Genomic DNA, 21,278 nt, shown 5'->3' with positions numbered 1-21,278 from the left:
TCGAGTATGAATGAGCTTTCATGAATTAATGGCCAAGTCGTTGCAATTACTGCACATATGAAACCATTGATCTTATAGCAATGAACTAACACACTGATTGTTTAGAAGAATATACAACCAGAAAAACACAATGTTGCTTAAGAACTGTATATCAACTATAATGATATTTACAAGGGTATTGGTCAAAATATAGTTTACAGTTTAAAAAAAAAAAGTGTCCTCAAGGAAGATGATTCTAGCTCAACTTTTAACAGTTTGTGTTTCTAAGAAAAATTTCCACAAAACAAAATTTTCCACGCCGTTAGCAACTAGCTTACAAGACATGTAAGCAAAAATCGATTCCCAGGAGTGCCAAAGGGAAAGAACATTGTATGCAAAAATCGGTTCCTTAAAAGATGGACCAACTCTCTTGAAACTCGCGCACACTAATCTATTTTGAGCTCCCCAAACTTCCTCTTATCCTTGTGCAATGTATTGAACACGCCATCCAGCTCCGGGAAAGCGGACAACAGTATCAGCTCAACAAGATCAAGGACTAAAAGCTTCAGACACACAGATGACTGTAAAAACAATGCCTCAATTAGTAGTACTTCAGGAAAGGTTTCCTAGAACACAAACTAATACAAGATGGAGACTTGAAAGGTTATCATATTTAAAGCAGATAATAAAGCACTGCCTATATTACCTGGATGAAGTAATAAAGATCCTTTGCACATTGTTCATATTCCTTGTGACCAACGAGTCCGACGACAGCAGCAGGCGCTTTTTCTGTAAAAGGTTTACAGAGTAAATAATGCAAACTAGGTAAAGGCATTATGCATTTTCATGAATGTTGAAATGGTCAATAGCCAATGGCACATGTTTTTCAGGTGCCCTACCAATCATCAGCTCATATACAAGGTTTGCGCGCCTTTCTGCTTCCTTCTGTTGCATCTCCTCCAGTTTCTGGATATCCTCTATTGTTGGTGATGATGACGGAGTAGGAGGTTGGTTGTGTGGAGAATTAGCAGATGGACTAGCAGATGGGGTCGGACGTTGTCTCCTTGGATGCTTTGTTATGAATATTCCATCAGGCCATAGAATCTACATGGAGCACAGTGAATGAGAACACTTGATACAGTATCGCAGAATCTTAATCACAGAATCGTGGGTATCATGAGTTATCCGAAGCTACTTTTACAGGCTTCTAAGAAAAAGCATGCACCATCTCTGTCATCTGAATGCACATACTTTTTAAAAAAGCAATACTCTATAGCTTTTTCTCTTAAAGCAAGCTTACAAAATAACCCCCCCCCCCAAAAAAAAAAAAAAAAAAAAAAGGAAAAAAAGAAAAGAAAGGGAAACATACATAAGAACCAAAAAATAACAAAAGGAGGACAGCGAATTGCTTGAACTAGCAAATCCTGAAGAGATTCTATTATTTGGGACGTATTGATAGATTAAATCACAACAAATGGGAATTCAAACTGATTTGCTGTTATCACTGTGAAAAGAAAGAACAACTAAATTGTGACACTTGCCTGCTCAACACGTCTGATGCCTGCAGCAACTACTGAACCCCTGCGCAGACGCTGGATTTTCTCAATCAGCCAGTCATCAAATGCATCACCCATTCCCAATTGTAAAACCTGTTTCGCCACCCAGAATGCCTTTCTCCTGGAAGTCGGCCCAAGAAATTTATAACAGAAATGAGTAATCAAACAGGTCCAAGAGCAAAATAGAATAATACCTGATCCATCCACCATCTCGGAGCTGAAAAATGACGTCAACCAGGTCTAGAACGGGTGCACTTACGTTTGGAGGCACCCACTACAGTGAAACAAAAAAAAGGTTCAAAACCATCTTAGGTCATCGAAAGGCTAAAACTACACGTGGTTCTTTTTAAAAAAAAAAAAAAAATTGGTAAGACTACATGTAATTCTTACTACAGAAACCAAAGGAGAAGGCATCATAAAAAAAAGGCAACTTGCATATTTTTATCTCACTAACTCAAGTCGGTAGCAGCTACCTCTACAGGAAGGGAGGAGTCAACAGGAGCATCAACAAAGGATTCTGATGATGCATGTGAGGCACGTGAATTAGTTTCAGCTGATTTTAGCGTCGTTTCCATGGTTGGGATTGAAACTTTATTTGTTTGTACATTGTCGGAGTCACTACTTGAATCCTCAAAAGTTCCTCGGGTGGGTCTTTTTGGAGGGGCCAGTGGAACAAATCTTTTCCCAAATCTTGATTCATCCACCACAGGATGATGCATCAAGACTCGCTCCTTTCTTTCAGCATAATGCTCTCCCATGGAGGATGTGATATCAGTTCTTTGGACAATCTTGGGCGGAGGTTCTTTTCTTACTTTGTGTACTGTATCATCCAGGTCAACTGAAAGCCAATAACAAGAACCATTTACAATTAACATAAAAATCGAAACCCAACCTTCTGCCCCTAGCCATGTCAACTAAGTTACTCACCTGGTAATGTCTCAATTATGGAAAGCGAATTCGAAAAGCTATATGTCTGCAGAACAATATACAAGATCAATGCTCCTTGTTCAAAGAATCTATCCAAGCCAAAAAATATAAAATCAGTAATCTTTCAACCTGTGAATCAACACTGAGGAAGTCCCAAACCTCAATGCAGTTGGAAACGGTTGGGAGCTGCAGCAGTTTCTGTGACAAAACCCAGAAAAAGCTAATCAAATGAAAATTAAAGATGACATCTAGGAAAGGAAGGAAATAAATTGATCCGCAAAGAGAAAAAGTGAACACGATAGTTTAGAGGAACAAATAAAGATCCAATTTCACGATATGCTTGCTTTTTGAAGCTACCCATGACATCATATATCGCCGAACTAGTTATATTTCATCAACTTCAGGAAGGGAAAAGAAACTTCTCAGGAATCGAAGTCCATTAAAATTAAGAATTAAGACCAAGATAACATATACAATAATGAGTATTGGAAACAGTATGAGATAAGAACTTAAATAAAATATTGTGACATCAAAGAGAACTCTTATAACGTGATGGTACTCTGGCATAGATCACAAAGTAATAGTCGAAAAACACTTCTAGATGCTATCTGTTAGAGCACCACCTTCAGATATGCGTTAAGAAATTTGCATCGTTCTCGAATGACTTGAACATCCAGACCTGTAGAGAGGAAATGTTTGGGTGGCAAATGAAGATTGTACTCAGGATACTCCTTAAGTCGTCTGTGTAGCTCCTCAAAATGACGAAACCTGTCACAAGCAGCAGCAGAAGTAAATTACACACAGGATACTGTTGAGATGATATTCTAGATAAAGAGGTGTATGACATTCACAATAATGAGAAAAGCAAAAAGTTACATAATGAGACCTTCTTTTGATGGACCAACTATGATTGTTCACGTCTGTAACAGATAAGGAATAAACAGCAAAAGTTTTTGAGCCACATTTTACGATATTGGCACTCAAGACCTGCAACACAAGAAGGTATAACATTTGGGGATGTCCAAAGCTGTGAAAGTAATTCATAAAGGGTGTGTTTGGTACGAAAGAAAATGTTTTCCAGGAATATGTTATTTCAGCAAAATAAATCATTTCTAACTAGTTCGGTTGGTGAGTGGAAATCATTTTCCAGAAGATATTTTCCAATGTTTGGTTAATGAGTAAAATGCTTTCCACTCTTTTGGTCGTCAGGAGAAAAATAGTTTCCTAACAATATTACAAAAAAGTTTCCTATTTAGTTTTATTTAAAGATGTCTATATATAAATTTAAAAAGAGATTAATTAGTTATTTATTAAAAATGACTATATAAAGTAAATTAATAAAATTTAAATGGTGGAGCAGTTTAATAATTAGAAAGCTCAATTTAATTTTATACGAAGGCAAACTAATGTTATCTCAAATATGGACTTAAATTCGAACAGCTAAAATCCAAAAAAAATGGGAAAACAATAAGGAAAATGAGTTACAGGTAAGTGTTGAAACAATATAATCAAAAGCATCAAAGTAAGCTGTATGATAAAATGGAAACTAGACCTGTTACTTCTGACTTTGTAACCTTCATTCGCTTTTTACATCAGAGCAATTGGGGTAGGGGAGGGGAAAGAATTTGGGAGTGTACCGCCAGAAAATCCGGGTGTGTAACGTCGGTGGTTTGAACATGTCCAGTTCCCTAGGTCCAGTTCTTTGGGGAATATGTTTTCTCAACTATTTTGACCAATCAAACATGGGAAAATTGGAAAAAAGAATATGAAAAATGTTTTCCTCCATACCAAACACACCTAAAGTGAACTTACATGTAAAAAGAACGGCAATAACTTCAGTACCTCGCATGTTAACTTCAGAAAGGAATCAGCAATTATAGAACCTTTAATAGAATTAGCACCCATTTTGTGACTTTCAAGAACGCTGCTTGACAAAGAAGATGATGATGCATTCATGCCACTTGAAACTCTACCAGGCATTTCTGTATCAGTGTCATCACTCAGAACTTCTGGGTTCTCATTATCTTTAGAGTTTAATATATCATGTCCATCCCCTAATAAGAAGCTCGATCTTTCAATCTCTTGCCAAACATGCTCTGTTGAGCTACTCACTCTGGATTTTTTCCGCGCAGATGGTACTTTATTTAAGTGCTTAGAGTGAATGCGACCTTTGTTAGATTTTCCCTTTCTGGTCTTATGAACAGCATTACTTGCAAGTGGATGATGAACGTGATTGACATTCCTTCTATTTTTTGCATCCCACACTAAAATACCAGGAGAATCAAGACCTGTCACACTACTAGGTTCCTCATCTTCAGTAGTGTAAGAACTAGTGCTCTCTGATTCGACTTCATCTATGTTTTGCTCATCTTCCTCTTGATATTGAAAAGGTTGAGTAGCCTTCAAATAACGGTTCAGGTTAACCTTATTTTCTCTCTCACACTCTTTCTGTCTAAACATCCCCTTCAAGTGTTCCTGTGATTTAGGTGCCCCGACCAAAGAATTCTGTTCGAGTGAATCTGATGCTAGATTGCCCTCTTCTTTCCTTTTATAGTTTCTTCCTTTTGTCCACATGTTGTCCAAGTTTTCTGGAGCCAGGGTTTCAGACTTTCGACGTGACATCAAATCTAGCATTTCACCCCACTCTTCTCCAGAGCGGTGTCTCTGGAGACCTCTCCCATCATCTGTGTTGGGTTGTGATGACAAAGAACTCCAAGAACGAGTAGACCGTGTATCAATGGAAAGTAAAGGATCCTTTGACAAATCTGTTCCATTTCCGTTGTCCATCGCATTATTCGCCATGGTATCATTAGTTTCGTCTTTTTTTAACTGAACAAGTTCAACACCTTTGGCAGAAGGATCCAACACCCCAGAAAATGGATCTGCTGATACCTTTTCAGATTCACTCGCACTAGATTGGTTTTCTGTTTGAGAGGCCATAGGTCCTTTATCAGCCTTCTTTAGGGAAATAACTAGAGATTCAATCCTCTCGTTAATGAACCTGACAAAGTTTTGGTGATAAAATAAAGCACAGAAACAAGAGTGATATGGCTACAGGAAGCAAGACCCAAGGAATAGTTACCTAGGGTTAGCTAAATTCAGTACTGGTCGTATCACAACGCAAGCAAGAAGCTCCCTCACAATGTAGCGGAATAAAGAGCATTGCAAGTCGTCTGGGTTAAACGTGAATGAAATGAGACCATCCATGAGATGCTGGAGAACCTGCAGATAGAGAAGAATATGGTGTAAATAAAATAAGACAATCCTAATTATAGTTCTATAGAACAATTGATTATTGGTCTTGTTAAAATAAAAGAATGAGATTCCTTGTGTTCAGCTTCTGGAGAAAATAAAGCCGGATGTAACTTGTCATCTGCAGCCAGTGTCAGTTTAAGTTCCAGATCTCGCTCTTCTATAGTCAAGGATCTTGAATGCTTTTTCTCAATCCTCATTTTGCATGAACGGAAGAGTTCCAAATGAGTGCATATTAGACTGACAATATCCCTGCATGATCCCAATGAACAACTTCCTTGAGGATATAATATAACATAAGCTAAAGAGGAAATATGTCAGTAGCATCCAGTAACTAAGAATCTGAAACCTTGTTAAAAGATCTATAAGATTGATGGATCTCATCCGACATGAAATTTCCCCTAGCACGCCATTCATGATCTGCACAAGTTCCTCTGTTGCCTGTCTATCAGAAGTTATACGGCAGTACCAGAGATCTGTCACCCACTCAGAGACTATGTGTCTGGTGAAGTGGTCTATTGCATCTTCCACAATAGGTGAATCTACTTTCTTCCTCCAATCAGACTTCTCATTAACTGTTCTTGGACCATCTAACTGTTTCTTCTGAATACTACTATTTGATGAGGATGACTTGTTTTTATATGTAGCAGCTTTTATTCGTGCATCAAAGTCCAGAGATAGATAGCGAAGGATAACAATTAGGAGAGCAGCAGCAGGCAAGTTGATAAAGACTGAAGAGCTCGTTACTGCAAGAGGAAAGTACAAGAAAAATGTCAAAGGTGAGAAGAGAAACAGAAAAGGCATATAGACATTTGGCCAAGATATACAGTAAGCTCTAAAAGGCATGTCAAAACACAATAAAGTTAAAGCATGTAATTAATGAGAAAATGACACTCAACAGAAACTGCAAAAACCCAGGCTCCCAGTCCAGCTGAATACTCTTATAAGAATAAATTCTGAACAAAGAATCTCTGTCGAGATACATGCAAGATTAATTAATATATTCTAATTTACTAAACCACCTTTATGTTTTCGGAACATCACATGTAGGGTTTTTTGGGGGAGACTCATTCCGTGTGGGGCCTACCAGGCGAGGTCTCCTAAATCTTTCATATCATACTGTGTTCGTAATCTTCTCTTAAGCTCATTTATCAAAGCTAAGTCATTACTAGAGAAAGCAATGTCATCCACATAAAGCAGAAGAAGGACAAAAAGATTCTCTTTTATCGGGGACTTGTTAAAAGTATATGTGCAAACCCAAGAAGCTTTGTTATGATAGGCATGCAAAGGGCAGGCTGTAAGATTTAACTCCTACGAAAAGCTGAAAGCTTCAAAGGAAGCAAATATCACGTTTATCCTTTCTTGCGAGTAGTTGCATTGATCTTTAGTTTCTTGTCCCTTGATCTCTGCGAGTATCTGTTTGCACGGAATGGTTTATCATGGCTTATTCACTTTCGTTGTTTTCGTTTTCATAATTGCTTTGAATTGTTTACCCGTATCTAACCTTTCCTATGCTTTTTCTTGAGCCGAGGGTCTTCCGGAAACAGCCTCCCTACCTAAGGTAGGGGTAAGGTCTGCGTACAATCTACCCTCCCCAGACCCCACATTGTGGGACTCACTGGGTATGTTGTTGTTGTTGTATTGCCATAACTAAGAATCAAGAAATTTAATTATTTGACTTTGCTATGTATATGAACCTTTGTATTCCATAGGCAATCTTGGTCTTTTATGGATAGTTCTTGCATTAGCCTGATTGGAATTACGTGCTTGTGTTATTTTCATAATGGTGGTGTTTGGACAACTTGCGTGCATTTCGATTATTCCACCGGGTATCTACATTCTCTCACCAGCATAGGCATGTAAACTTTATCGGCTCGTCCAACAAGATTTAGACAGATGGAAGGAAATTAGTTAGAGACCAAGATTAATCATTGATCCCAATTGGTTTGGGACTGAGGCGTAGTTGTTGTTGTTTAGTAGTTGTGGATTCAAAACCTGATCTCTCAAGATCTTTACTACAACTTTATCAGCGGCTACAGTCAAGCATAAACTTTTGGAAACTGTATTAATAACTATTCAACAACACCAAATAAGTAGAAGATGACTTCGTCAAGGTCCTCCTATCCCCGCTCACATGTCGAATTTAACAAAACAAATGCTTAAGCAACATTGAAAGATTATAGTTACTCTGGATGCATTTAAAAGGATCATTCCACTTATAGACATCCAGTAATAGCCTTTGATTAGTCCTAGTGAAATAGATTGCTTCCAAATTGGGCACACGTTCAATGAGAATAAGAAGTATCCATAGGGGTGACACTTATGTAACATCACATGGTGTAGAAAGAGAGATGTTTGCACTCCTAATCACGTAATTTAGTGTAACTCACAAATTGAGAAGAAAAATTGCAGTTACTTCTAATCTCTTTTATTTCCATGCTCATAATTCTCAACTTGAATCTCTTTAAGAATTGTCTCTCAAAATGTTGCAAAGACAATTTCTTATGTAGTCTCAGGAAACATCCGGCTTCTCTTCCTGGTTCCATTTGTAGCTACTAAATTGTAAGATTTCAGATCCATTGGATAAATCTTTAAGAGTCTTAAACGAGTAACCAACCATGCAAACTATAAAAGAATTGGAAAAACAAAAACAAAAAGTACGTGTGGATCATAGTACAAACAACATGACTCATGCAACTGATTTCTAGTCATTAAGAATTTGTTTCCAATAGTGTAATTGTCTCCACTTCATTTGTTTGCCTGTGTGGATTTTTGTCTAGAACATGCATCCGTTATTATTGCACTTTAAAAATTAGTTTGACTGTGGTCCGATGTCATGAACTTTCACCCTCTCTATCTCCAGCCTCTTAAGCTAATGGATGGTCTCTTTTGGAAAGCTTCATCATAAAGTGCTACATTGAAGGGTGGCTCAGTTGGTTGTGCATGGGACTTTCATAATGGAGGTCTCAAGTTCGAACCCCCCTGCCTACGACAGCAGGGGATTTGCCTTCTGGGTCGAGCTCGTCGCACCGGGCTTGCCTAGTGCGGTTTACCTCTCCTGTGTGGTTTGCGAGCTATTGCACAGGAGCTGGGTTTACCCTGTGTGCACCCGAAGGGTAGCGGTTGCGGGTTCCCGTGTCATCAAAAAAAAAAAAAAGTGCTATATTGAATAATGTGAAATCTGGAAGGCCAGTTTCATTTTCTGTCAAACTCATTAATCTTTGCTATACATGGAAAGGATACAACAATCCAACATGAAGTTTCTAAATTCGTGTACAGGTAATTACTTCAGTAATGTAAAGCTTTCTTGGATGTTTGTTTGAGAGCGCTTTCAATAACTTAATGAGCTTTTAAAGTATCACGACCCAAGCCCATGGCACGTATTGTACACTTTAATCCAACAGACCTCACAGATTTGTCCCTTAGGCTTTGCCATCATCGAGCCCAAAAGTGTGCATACCATGTGAACTTATGTTATACCTTGTAAAGCTCTTCACTTTCCTCTCTCATTCCGATGTGGGATTTGTCTAAGTTGTCATGTGCACCCCTTTTTCAGAAGCTTGTCATACCTTTTCTTTAATCCTGCTCTAGTCGACCCGCCCTCCATCATGGGCGTCACATAACCCCACCTTACGGACTCAGAGTCCTCGCTGATATTTGTCCCACCATCGTACTAAGGAAGCGTCAGGCTCTGATACCATATTTTTCACGACTCAAGCCCATGGAATATATTGTCCGCTTTGGTCCAACGGATCTCAAGGATTTATCCCTTGGGCTATGCCATCATCAATCCAAAAAACGCTCATACCATGTGAACTTGTACTATGCCATATAAAGCTCTTCACTTTCCTCTCATTCTGATGTAGGATTCGCCAAAGGTGTCATGTGCAGCCCTTCTTCAGAAACTTGTCAATCCTTCTCTTGACCCTCTCTCGACGGCCCATCCTCCGTCATGGGCGTCAAATAAAGTTTGAAAAACTAGCTTACAACATTTTTCAAATTCGCTGAGAACTTAATTAGTTAGTCTTCCTTGCTAAATCTTGTTTGCAAGTTTTTTAAAAACAAATTATCTATTTAATTCACGAGGCCGAGATTCTAAATTCTCAAGTCAAATCCTGACTGGACATCTTTGCTTCTTTGTTTGTTTCTTTTTTTGCTTTCTTTTTTTTCTGTTTTAGATAAGTAATGACGGGACAACTTTGCCTTTAAGTTGTTCCAAGGGTTTGCCAACTAACATTTGGTAATCTGATTGTGTTCTGTCTAAATCTTCTACATGGACTTAAGAAGTCACAGTTACTAGCCATGCAGGTAGAAAATACTGACAAAACCAAACTGCCCCTTGTTGTCAGTTATTTCACTTCTTCTTCTTCTTCTTCTCTTTTGTGATATGGTAACATTTTATTAATAAAGGTATCAAGAAGGTACAATTATTTCACTACTTCATTAAGTGACAAGTCAATATCTACCATCTCCAGAATTTAAAGGAAATATCATAATTATTTGACATAGCCTCGACAAAATACTAACCACCGACTCCTTTTCTCCTCAATCTCTGCTTGCTCACCAATGAGGCAATAAACATCATGGCAGGAGTGTGGCGGATGTAACATGATAGGTGCAGGTTCAATTGAACCTCTAAATTTCGATGCGGCGCATAAATTGCAATAAAAAAAAAAAAATGAACCCATAACTTTTTAAATACAAAGGGTTCAAACTAAAAATCTTAAAAGGTTAAACCCATAGAGTTTAAATCCTGGATCCACCTCCAGCAGGAGTACTGGAGAAAGAAGATATGTTCATGAGCAACCACAACACTTATGTGATTCTAGCACAAGAAAAGAAAGAAAAACGTATGAGAGACAGAGAGAGAATACAACTTTCCTCTCAACGAACAACCTATATAGTAAATAGTAAATGTTTTTGTTCAACGAATCCACATATTCTCCAACTGACCTCAAAATCAATAGAGATACCCAGCACAAAAGGAGAGAGAAACAGAGAAATGAGGTTAAAACTTGCTGCCATTCATGTAGATAGTATGATTGTTATCTGTGTCAACAATGCACAGCAATTACAGATATAGAATGATGAATGATATTTTGGATGAATAAATACGTGTGATATGCAGGCACCAAATCGAACCACTCACATTCAACTTGTAAATAGTTACATACAAAGTAACTTGTGAGCAATACATGAGGCATGGTTCAACGTAATCACATCTATTACTATTCTGGTCAATGAACCCGTGCCCCTCATGGATTTATTCCTGAAGCATATCTATACAGAATCCTAAATTCCTGAACTAGGGATGGTTGTTAGGCATTAAATTATTTCAACACCTCAATAAAAATACATTACATGCAGCAAAAAACACCATTCACAAGTCAATGGATAACTTTAATTGAGAGTTCAGAAGAACTACAACATACCCAGTGTAATCCCACAACTAGAGTCTAGGGAGAATAGAGTGTACGCAGACCTTATCCCTCCCCACCTTGGGAGGTAGAGAAGCTGTTTCCGATAGACCCTCGGTTCAAGGAAAAGTAATTCAAAGCAGTTTGGAAAAAGAAGTAACGGAAGTGAAGAAGCCATGCCAAAATAATACAGCCGTCTGGAAAAAGAACAGTAGCTACCACAAAATAATACGATAATCGAACTACAAGAAACAACGGATAATAAAGTAAATTGAAGGACAAAAAACTAGAGGAAAACTAAATACAATCATCATTAGCAAAAACTGGGAGAAAATAAATTAAAGTGTAACACTCACGAGACATGATATAGGAAAGTCCAATGACACATAGGAGCAATATTACAATCCGCTTTTTAGCTTCTTCTATGAGGTCCTTAACCGTCACCACCTGCCCTTGGGTGCTCATGTCGGACCCGCCCCGATCAAATCCTTCACGCCATCACAACAACCTTCAATCTAATTCACGAGAAACACAAACAACACTCCAGAATTTCAAATTAAACTTCTGAAATACTCAATTCCAATCAATTAAATCGGCGAACATTCTCAAGACGTAGAATCACAGGACTTAACAAACCAATGTGACGAGAAAGAATAAGCGAAGATTGATAGGTTTTGCTGCGTTCTCTCTCTATAAAGAACTTTCTCGCTCTAAGTTCTATGTAAGCGAAATATTCAACTGAATAGGACGACTGGTAATAAAAGGTTAACTAAGTGCTGCAGAGTTTTTTGGGTTGACGGGTTGTTTGAAGAAGAGGGAAGTAACGGGATCGTCCGGTTGATTGATTCGATTTTGTTGAAACTTGAAAGGGGGGAATAAACGTGTGTCATGGGTCTACTTTCGTCATTTTACACCTTCAATTCCGTTGCGCTATTAACTTTGCTGATTTGTCCAGAGTAACGCCTCATGGGGCCGCTTATCTGTCCCCCTGCCCTCAACATGTAATCTGATTTTACTTTTTCTAGTGCTAATTTCCTGGAATTATATCATCCTATTATGGTTTTGACCTTTTCCCTCTGATTTTGGTGTGCCCCAGTGTACAAGAGCAACAGCTCTACAGTATACACTTCGTTAATTGGAATTTGCTTTATGAATTGTATAATAAATTTCTCAAAGGTTATTTAAGGAATTATGTAGTAAAGTTATTTAATTTTATTTTGGACCAAATAAAATCATTTTAAGTTATTATTATTCTCTTATAAAATTACTCGGTCAAATTTGTCATAAGAAAATATGACATGTCAAAATAAATTTAACGTTTTATATCATGTGAACATAGACCCCAAAAATAAAATAAAATTATAGAAGACTCATATCTTAGACCCAGCTCACCCGCCCACAAATCAAAATGGGTCTTCAAAGTGGCATAAACGAAAAGAATGCTAACCTCTGTAGTCTGTTCAAGTAATATTTTGTCATGTCTCAAATTCTTATTTCTTTTGATAACGTTGTATTGTCTTGTTAATACTGTTCAAAGAAAATGGAAGAAACTGACATTATTAGTTTTCCAACATGTTACTGAGCAATAATGAGGTGGTAGATTAAATTATTAACCTAACTGTGATTGACTTTTTAATATTAAATGAGAAGTTTTAATATGTCTTCCAATTACAAAGGAGGTGATTGGTACTATCATTTTTGTTAATTTGGATAAGATGATGCTTTGAATGGGACAGTGAAGATTAATAATATTGTCTCACTAACACTATGGCTGAATTGTCAGTGCACTATTTCATGAACAAGGAAAAGGAAGTTTAGTTTTAACTACCTAGCGCACTAGTAGTTCTCTCTTTGTTTGCCCATGAATCTATTACAATAGACAAACTGGAACTGCTTTTTGTTAGCTCGTTGGGACCCCTGAAGAGGGCAAATATGGGTTTTAGATGAAGACCCACTTGATTTCCGGTGGAGTGGGTTGAGTCTAAGATATGAGTCTTCTTTAATTTAATTTTATTTGTGGGTTCATGTTTATATATCATAAAAAGTTAATTTATTTTGTCATGTCTTATTTTTATGTCAAATTTGGCTGAGTGATTAGATAAGAAAAAAATCTCTAAGTTGAGTGATTTTATTGATACAAAATAAAATTAAATGACTTTGTAGCATAATCTTCATAGTTGAGTGATCTTTTGAGAAGTTTACGCATGAATTTTATCATCTTGCTCGCTTTAAGCTCAATTTAAATTAATGTTATATAAAATAAAATAAAAACTTTAAAATAATTTGTATTTTCTACTTATATGTTAATTTCTGACTTAGCTTAAAATGCTCATCGGAAAGATATAGGACTTAACGTAATCATTCTAACATGATTAATACTTCCTCCGTTCATTTTTGTTTATCCACTATACAAAAAATAAATGTTCAATTTTACTAATTGGATATTATTTATATATAACTTTATTCTTTTATTGTGCCCTTTTTGTTTTGCTAAGTGTGCATGAATTTCAAGAATTGTAGATCTTTCAAGACAATTTCATTGCGTGTAGTTTTAGGTCTACCTTTTCTATTTTTATCGAAAATTTTATTATGTATCTCACATAACTTACATTAATTATGTGGGCTTCTTTTGTCTGGCAAACAAGTGAACCCAAAGATGTTTCTTTTTGTTTCACAAACAAGTGGGCTTAGTTTGGATACATTTATTTGTGAGACAAAAAGGAACCTTGTACAACTCTTTTTTCCCTTTTATCACATTCACTCGCAATGGCTTGTAAATTTGAAAATCGGGAAAGATATAATCAAACCATCTCAAACGATCTTCTTACATTTTATCCTCGGTGCATACTATTCTGACCTTCTACTGCTGTGATTAGTTTAGATCTTGTTTAATTTTGACCTTCTACAGATCCATCACAAAAATATCATAGATTGTTGCTATTTATGCCATTTGCATTATGAAGCTATTTTACACAAATAGTACTTGAAATTGAAAGGACGTCTCTATTTTTTCATTTACCTAAACAAAACAATACATGCTGCAGTAACTCTCAATTGTGTCTATAGTATAACTATTAATACTCCGTTCATTTCATTTTACTTGACCCCCTATTGACTTGACACTCCCCTTAAAGAATTATTTATTATGGGTTTATTTTATCAATTTATCCTTATTATTAATAATTGTGCTTTGAGATCTAAATTTGACTACTATTACTTTATATAATTAATTAATGATAAGGATAAAATTAGAAGAAAATAATATATCTCTCTTTATTTTATGAACAAGTGAAAAAGAAAATTTATTTTTATTTTTAATATAAGGGCCAAGTAAAATGAAACGGAGGGAATAATAATTAACCTAATTTATATAGAATAGTGCTCGAAATTGATGATCAATTTCCTTTTGGAGTAAGTTACTCCAATTAATTTTTATTTCAAACTCTCAAAAGATACTACTCTCTCTGTTCACTTTTACTTGTCCAGTATTTTAAAAATATATTTTCACTTTTACTTCTCACTTTTAGCATATCAAGAGAAAACAATTTCTTTTTTACGTTTTACCCGTAGTATTAATTACTCACTTCAAATCATTTTTTAAGTCCATTAAAAATATGAACAAATTAATATGAATATTATGCACTTCATTTATTATTTCTTAAGAGGTGTGCAAAATCTATAGTGGATAAGTAAAATTGTAAAAGTGAACGGAAGGAGTACTTAAAAGAGAATGCAACAGGTTTTAAAGATCATTAATACACTTCAAAAGCACTTCCTAAACGCGCACTTGAAAATGTGAAAAAGAAAAAAGGAAAGCAATCTTAAAATCAGTACTACTAATAAAATAACACAGAAGACATGCAGATATTATTAGCCCCAGTGACCATGCTTAAATGTTCTCGCCTTAGCATGGGGAAAAGTTTATCGCGATTATCTCTCCTTTAAATAATTAGCAACTCGTGTTTTCGTGTATTTACACTTGCATTTGGAGATCATAACACTTTAGGTCCATCACTTATTGGTGAATTCTAATTTTACATGTGAATCGATAAGTTAACGAATGTATATAAGAAAAACATCACAAACGATACAAGCAAAATGGAACATTTTCCTATTAGAATTTTCCAATATTTCAAGGACTAAGATTGAAAAAAAATCCTTGCATTATGGGTCAATCATGGTAAAAGAAGGACAATATATTATTATTATTATTATTATTATTATTATTATTATTATTATTATTATTATTATTATTATATAAGCGGCTAAGAGGGACTAACACCGCAATACCTATTTGTACTCAAAGCTTTACAAATTGTACACTATAGGAATGCTTGTACCAAAAGCTATATAACTTCTACACTTTCACCAGCTGCTTTTTTATCCCACGTGGACATATGTCATACTGCTTAATATTTATTCTCTTCTCATATATAGACGTATGCACATTAATTTTAATTCTCCGACACATATATTTCCTCTGTGCACTTTTATTTTTTCACTTTTCAGGTTCTTGCTGAATATTTATTCTCTTCTCATATATAGACGTATGCAATTCAATTTTATTTCTCCTACACAAATTTATTTCCTCCATGCACTTTTACTTGTTCACTTTTGACTTTTCACGTTCTTTAAGAATTAATAAATCCCACGTGGACATATGTCATAATACTGAATATTTATTCTCTTCTCATGTATACACGTATGCACTTCGATTTTAATTCTCTGACACATATTTATTTCCTCCGTGCACTTTTACTTGTTCACTTTTGACTTTTCACGTTCTTGCTGAATATTTATATATGTCATAGTACTTAATATTTATTCTCTTCTCATGTATAGACATATGCACTTCATTTTTAATTCTCCAGACACATTTATTTCCTCCGCGCACTTTACTTGTTCACTTTTGACTTTTCACATTCTTGCTAAATATTTATTCTTTTCTCATGTATAGACGTATGTAGTTTAATTTTAATTCTCCTACACAAATTTATTTCCTCCGTGCACTTTTACTTGTTCACATTTGACTTTTTACGTTCTTCAAGAATTACTAAATCTCACGTGGACATATTGTTGACATCCAATTTTGTCCCTCCTTTATTTAATTTTTATTCACTCGGACGTCTAAATTTATTGACGAACTGGATACTTTATTTTCACTGCTATTTACATTCGCTACTTTTATTTTTAACATTTACAAGTATTAATTTATCACAAATTTTAAATGTTCATCGTCATTTCACTTTCGGGTTTGGAATCGTTAAATTAATTACAAGACAACACTTGGTAAATCCTTACTTTCTATATACTAATTACTATTTATTTTCACATAATAAGTATTGTACTAGTTACTAAATTAGAAGCCGGAAATAATTAAAATAGCGGAGAAAGGACCAATATTTTTCAGCAAATTAATGGCTTAAAATACAAATATAATATTATTTCCTACCCAAACAAATAACCCACATTTTCAACCCATATTTAAATTAATAGGCCAGCCCAAACGGACCAGCCCATACCCGAAATTGACCCGACCCAACCAAGTTCCTAAAAACCAACCCATTTCCCCTTTAACCTAAACCCTAATCCCTCACTCTCTTTTCTTCCTTCTCAGCCGCACCCCTTTCTCCCCCATTCTCTTCCTCCTTTCCCTTTTCTTCTCCTTCATCTCCCGCTCCCCTCACGCTCCCTCCACTCACTTCTGTTCCCCACCACGTTTGTCTCTCCACTTCCCCGTGTCCCCCGACGTTCTCTGTCACCCACTCACCCTTGTTCCCACGCGCCTCTGTCTTCTCCATCCCTCTCTGTCCCCCGCTCCTCTCTCATATGCTCCTCTCACCAAACGAAGTCCTATAAAATCTGGGGGAATTGAACGAAAAAGGGGACTCGGACTCTGCTTTTTTTTATCTGGGTTTGATGCATAAAAAAAGGGATAATTTACTATCCTCAACATTTCTACTTTACCTACTCTAAATCTGGGATTTTGTTTAAATTTCGCTCTGTTTTCGGGTTCGTTCGAGTTCGAGCATAGATTCGAGACGTCGACACCCATTTCACTGCGCACAAAAAAGGTAAACTTCGACACATTTATCGCTTATCGTCTTTAATTTCTGTTTTGGTTAAGATTTTAGTTTATTCTGCCGTTTGTCTAATGATTATGTAGTTTCTTTGTAGTCGCGTTATTTGTTCGATGTTTGGATGCTGTTAGGATAGATATTATCTGCTAAATGAATTTGAAAGTTATACTGTAATTCGGATGCTCAGACTGAATTTCCAGGACTTAGAACCTATTTAAAATCGAATATATATAGGATATACAGTGGGATGCCAAGGTAAGAAGAAGATATACATTCGATATACATCTGATATACACACCACTGTGTATATATATTAGGTATATCACATATACGATTAGAACCGACCAGCATTGTCTCTTTTACTCTATTTTTTCAAATAAGACACCATGTCATGAATGTAATCTGTTTAGGTTGGTATGATAAAATGATTATACAACATGTTGGTATTGGTTGTTGAATTCTGTTTGGTTCTAAATCTGAATTCTGTGTTTAGTTTCCTTAACAAGTTGTGCATTAAACCTTGTTCCATTTCCAGTTGGTTAGGTTCAGTTCAGTACCTTAGTAGTATTATGCATGCTACTGTTTTCTTCTACTTAATTTAATCTTGATTGGGCAGTTAATGATATCTATCTGTTCCTATCTTAATTTGGTTTAATTTTCAGCTTGACGCATGATAGTATCTCTGTGTTTAAGTTTCAGCTTGGTCTATCTGAAGCTATGATTGTATAAAGTTTAGACCTCTGAGTTGAGAATGATGGTTGATCCAGACTGTTTGCATGTTCTTTAAGAGTGTTGTTTAAACTATGTAGCTGATGTTGTTAATCAGATGTTGGTTTTAATGTCGAAACATCTCAGAATATGTTCCTTTAAATGGGTAAAAGTATTCAAAGTTAATTCTGCCCCTTTTAAATTTATTCTGCACTTTGTCGAGATTAACTAGTGAACACTTGAAATTCTGCTATGTGATTGGAATATGAACATTCCCTGTTAGTGTGTGAATTTTATCTCCTCCCCAAGCAAATATGGCTAAAGCATTTTCATATCTTCCCTCTTTCCTTTAGGATTAAGCTCAAAAGTTAAGAACTGGTTCTATACATAGCTACTTGCCTCATGTCAATCACATTCGAAGTCTGCTGATTCTGTTTGCTCCATTTGTGTCACGCCGCGACCCCTCTCTTTTTCTCAGTATATCCTGCAGTTTCTAGCTATCTAGCGTATGCCAAGTCGAATGTGAATTTAGTATGTATATCGGGTGGATATTTGCTGAATGTTGAGTCCCCCCTCTTTGAAACGCAACCGCTGTCCTGGCATGCTTAAATAGGTTCAGAATCTTTAGTATGTATATCGGGTGGATATTTGCTGAATGTTGAGTCCCCCCTCTTTGAAACGCAACCGCTGTCCTGGCATGCTTAAATAGGTTCAGAATCTGATATGAGTAAAATGTTCATAACCTTGATGTACTTTCGAATAAATTAATCGGCTATAATTCACTAGGTTAGTTAAATGTCTGCATATTCACCTGTCTGGTTTAGACAGTGTCTAATCCACGTACATTCATGCATATGATATGTATAAATGAGTTTAAGTGTCCACATGTTATTCGCATCAGTCTTTGTTTGGGTATTCTACATTTATCCCACAATGCCTCATTCTTTTCATTTACCATTACTTGTCTAACGTGCTTCCATTATGGCTTTCCCTCTGCGTGGCGTGGTGAATATTTGAGCTGCATTTAATCTGTCCCTTGTACTGACAAGCAATCCATATCCTCGTTTCCTTCTTCACTTGCAGCCACTGCTATGCAGATGTCGTTAGCCTTGATATCTTATGTGATTTCTTCTTGCAATGTGCACTGCTGCTACTGGGCAGATTGTGTTCCTTAAATGTTATAAATACTCTAATATTGTTAAGGTACTGAGGTTGTATACCTACGTATACATAAGGTATATTTCAAATATACCAGAATATACGCAGTATGTATACAGTCTGTTGATTTGTTTGAGTTTATACCTCACATGTTTAACGTTATCCATTGATCGATACTAATCCTTTCTTTTCATTTTTATGCATGAACATCGCATACGAGTCCAAGGGGACTCGTCTCCTTCCGCATTTTGGCGTTGGGCTAAAACCCAATGTAACTCCTCCTGTGTCAGCTCGTCCGCAGCCGAACAAAAATAACATCTGGGCCAAAGCCCAACAGACAGAGACAGCCTACAACAATACTAAAGTGGGCTGAGCCCATTTAAATCATTTTACTTTTTATTTTATTTTATTTCCTTTGTGCATTTAATTTGTAATTACATGACTAACATTTTACTTGTTTTATTTGTTTAGACTAGGTGAACCTTAGCAAATTTAGCCGGGTTGGGTTTTTAGTAAACGGGTAGGAAGAACTAATATTTAATTCCATAATGCCATTTTCTCCTTTTGGCTATAGTACTCATGATATTTATCTATATCAAAATAATTGATCTTCAAGAGCGTAAAGCCATGAACACGTATTTTTAATTATATTTCTACTATATTGGGAATTTTAAGGTATTACTGATATACAAATATGAACTTGAATACATTTTATAAACAACTCTTCAGGTTTAAATCAAACACACACATTTTTAGCTATAGTTAATAAACATGATAAAAAAAAGGGAGCAGAAAGATTCCACCTCGTCTGTACTCCTAAAACAAAAAATTAGTTAAGGGCCCCCAGAGTTATTTTCAATTATGTTTTAAAACGCTACATATCCCGTGCTCCTTCAGTTCATAACTAAACTCTTTTTTTTATACAAATTATTATTTTTATACAAGTTCTATTTTAAATAGCATTCTCACATGGCTATCTACAACTTTAGTCATATTTACAAATCTATTTTCTTTCTTCTAATACAATATTTACACTTAGCCTAACTAATCATAAGTCCGGTCGGTTAACCATTGTTAATGGGTCTTAAAGGGTGCCTAATACCTTCCCTTTAGACTAATTGAACCCTTACCTAGAATCTTAAGTTTCGCAGACTTTACAATAATATCAACTTTAGATAACTACTTTAATAAACTTTAGGTGTCCTAATTCACCATAAATAATTAGGTGGCGACTCCTTAAAACAAACCAAGCATATAGGAATCTCCAATATGTCGTACTTCTAACTTTAACTCTTCCGGTTAAAATGGGGTGTGACACATATGTCATAGTACTAAATATTTATTCTCTTCTCATGTATACACGTATGCACTTCAATTTTAATTCTCCGACACATATTTATTTCCTCTTTGCACTTTTACTTGTTCCATGTATACACGTATGCATTTCAATTTTAATTCTCCAACACATATTTATTTCTTCCGTGCACTTTTACTTGTTCACTTTTGACTTTTCACGTTCTTGCTGAATATTTATTCTCTTCTCATGTATATATGTATGTACTTCAATTTTAATTCTCCGACACATATTTATTCCCTCCTCGCATTTTTACTTGTTCACTTTTAACTTTTCATGTTCTTTAAGAATTAATAAATGAAGTACTCCATTCGTACCATATTACTTAGCCACATTACTTGACTTTTCACATTCTTTAAGAATTAATAAATAAAGTACCGCCTTCGTCTCATATTACTTGGCCATATTACTATACTTGTCTTTTCACGTTCTTTGAGAATTAATAAATGAAATATTCCCTTCGTCCTATATTACTTGGTTGTACACTTTAACCAACTACTTTTTTATCTCACGTAGACATATGTCTTAGTAGTGAATACTTATTCTCTTCTAATGTATACACGTATGCACTTCAATTTTAATTCTCCGACACATTTATTTCCTCCGTGCACTTTTACTTGTTCACTTTTGACTTTCCACGTTCTTTAAGAATTAATAAATGAAGTAACCCCTCGGTCCCATATTACTTGGCCACATAACTAAAAATTTCTAATATATATAAGTGTCCAAGAGGGGCGAACACAGCAACAACAAATAAGAGGAAAAGAAAAAAAAATATAGAGACTCACTACGGAAAATCGTAATATCCTTTGCAAAATATACAAATCATAAAGACTAACTAAATTAA

The 21,278-nt window shown here is 35.7% G+C and overlaps 1 protein-coding gene across 2 annotated transcripts; it reads right to left on the bottom strand.

Annotated features, from left to right (window-relative positions):
* Window positions 1–122: 122 nt before the first annotated feature.
* On the bottom strand, window positions 123–12,081 carry LOC132633398 (uncharacterized). Of its 2 annotated transcripts, none has more exons than XM_060349796.1 (15): window positions 11,488–12,081; window positions 6,064–6,460; window positions 5,791–5,966; window positions 5,545–5,686; window positions 4,275–5,463; window positions 3,349–3,449; window positions 3,086–3,230; window positions 2,592–2,660; window positions 2,463–2,508; window positions 2,009–2,373; window positions 1,730–1,809; window positions 1,521–1,656; window positions 879–1,083; window positions 686–768; window positions 123–560 (listed from the first exon to the last, which is right to left on the bottom strand). In XM_060349796.1, the coding sequence occupies exons 1-15, from the start codon at window positions 11,594–11,596 to the stop codon at window positions 426–428; spliced, it is 3,378 nt and encodes a 1,125-aa protein (XP_060205779.1). In that variant the 5' UTR covers window positions 11,597–12,081; the 3' UTR covers window positions 123–425. The 2 variants fall into 2 exon arrangements, with proteins under 2 accessions (XP_060205779.1, XP_060205781.1); XM_060349798.1 differs by having other exon boundaries at window positions 4,305–5,463; window positions 11,488–12,078.
* Between the last annotated feature and the right edge of the window lie 9,197 nt (window positions 12,082–21,278).

Source organism: Lycium barbarum, chromosome 3 (genome assembly GCF_019175385.1).
Source record: "Lycium barbarum isolate Lr01 chromosome 3, ASM1917538v2, whole genome shotgun sequence".
NCBI lineage: Eukaryota > Viridiplantae > Streptophyta > Magnoliopsida > Solanales > Solanaceae > Lycium > Lycium barbarum.
The sequence above is the reverse complement of the archived record's forward strand: the minus strand, read 5'-3'. Positions and strand labels throughout refer to the sequence as shown.

Coding starts and splice junctions, on each gene's coding strand:
- LOC132633398 (XM_060349796.1), bottom strand. CDS start 11,596: ATGAGCACCCAAGGGCAGGTGGTGACGGTTAAGGACCTCATAGAAGAA. Junction 3,450..4,274: donor TATTGCCGTTCTTTTTACAT/GTAAGTTCACTT, acceptor CTTGTGTTGCAG/GTCTTGAGTGCCAATATCGT. Junction 2,661..3,085: donor TTCTTAACGCATATCTGAAG/GTGGTGCTCTAA, acceptor GTTTTGTCACAG/AAACTGCTGCAGCTCCCAAC.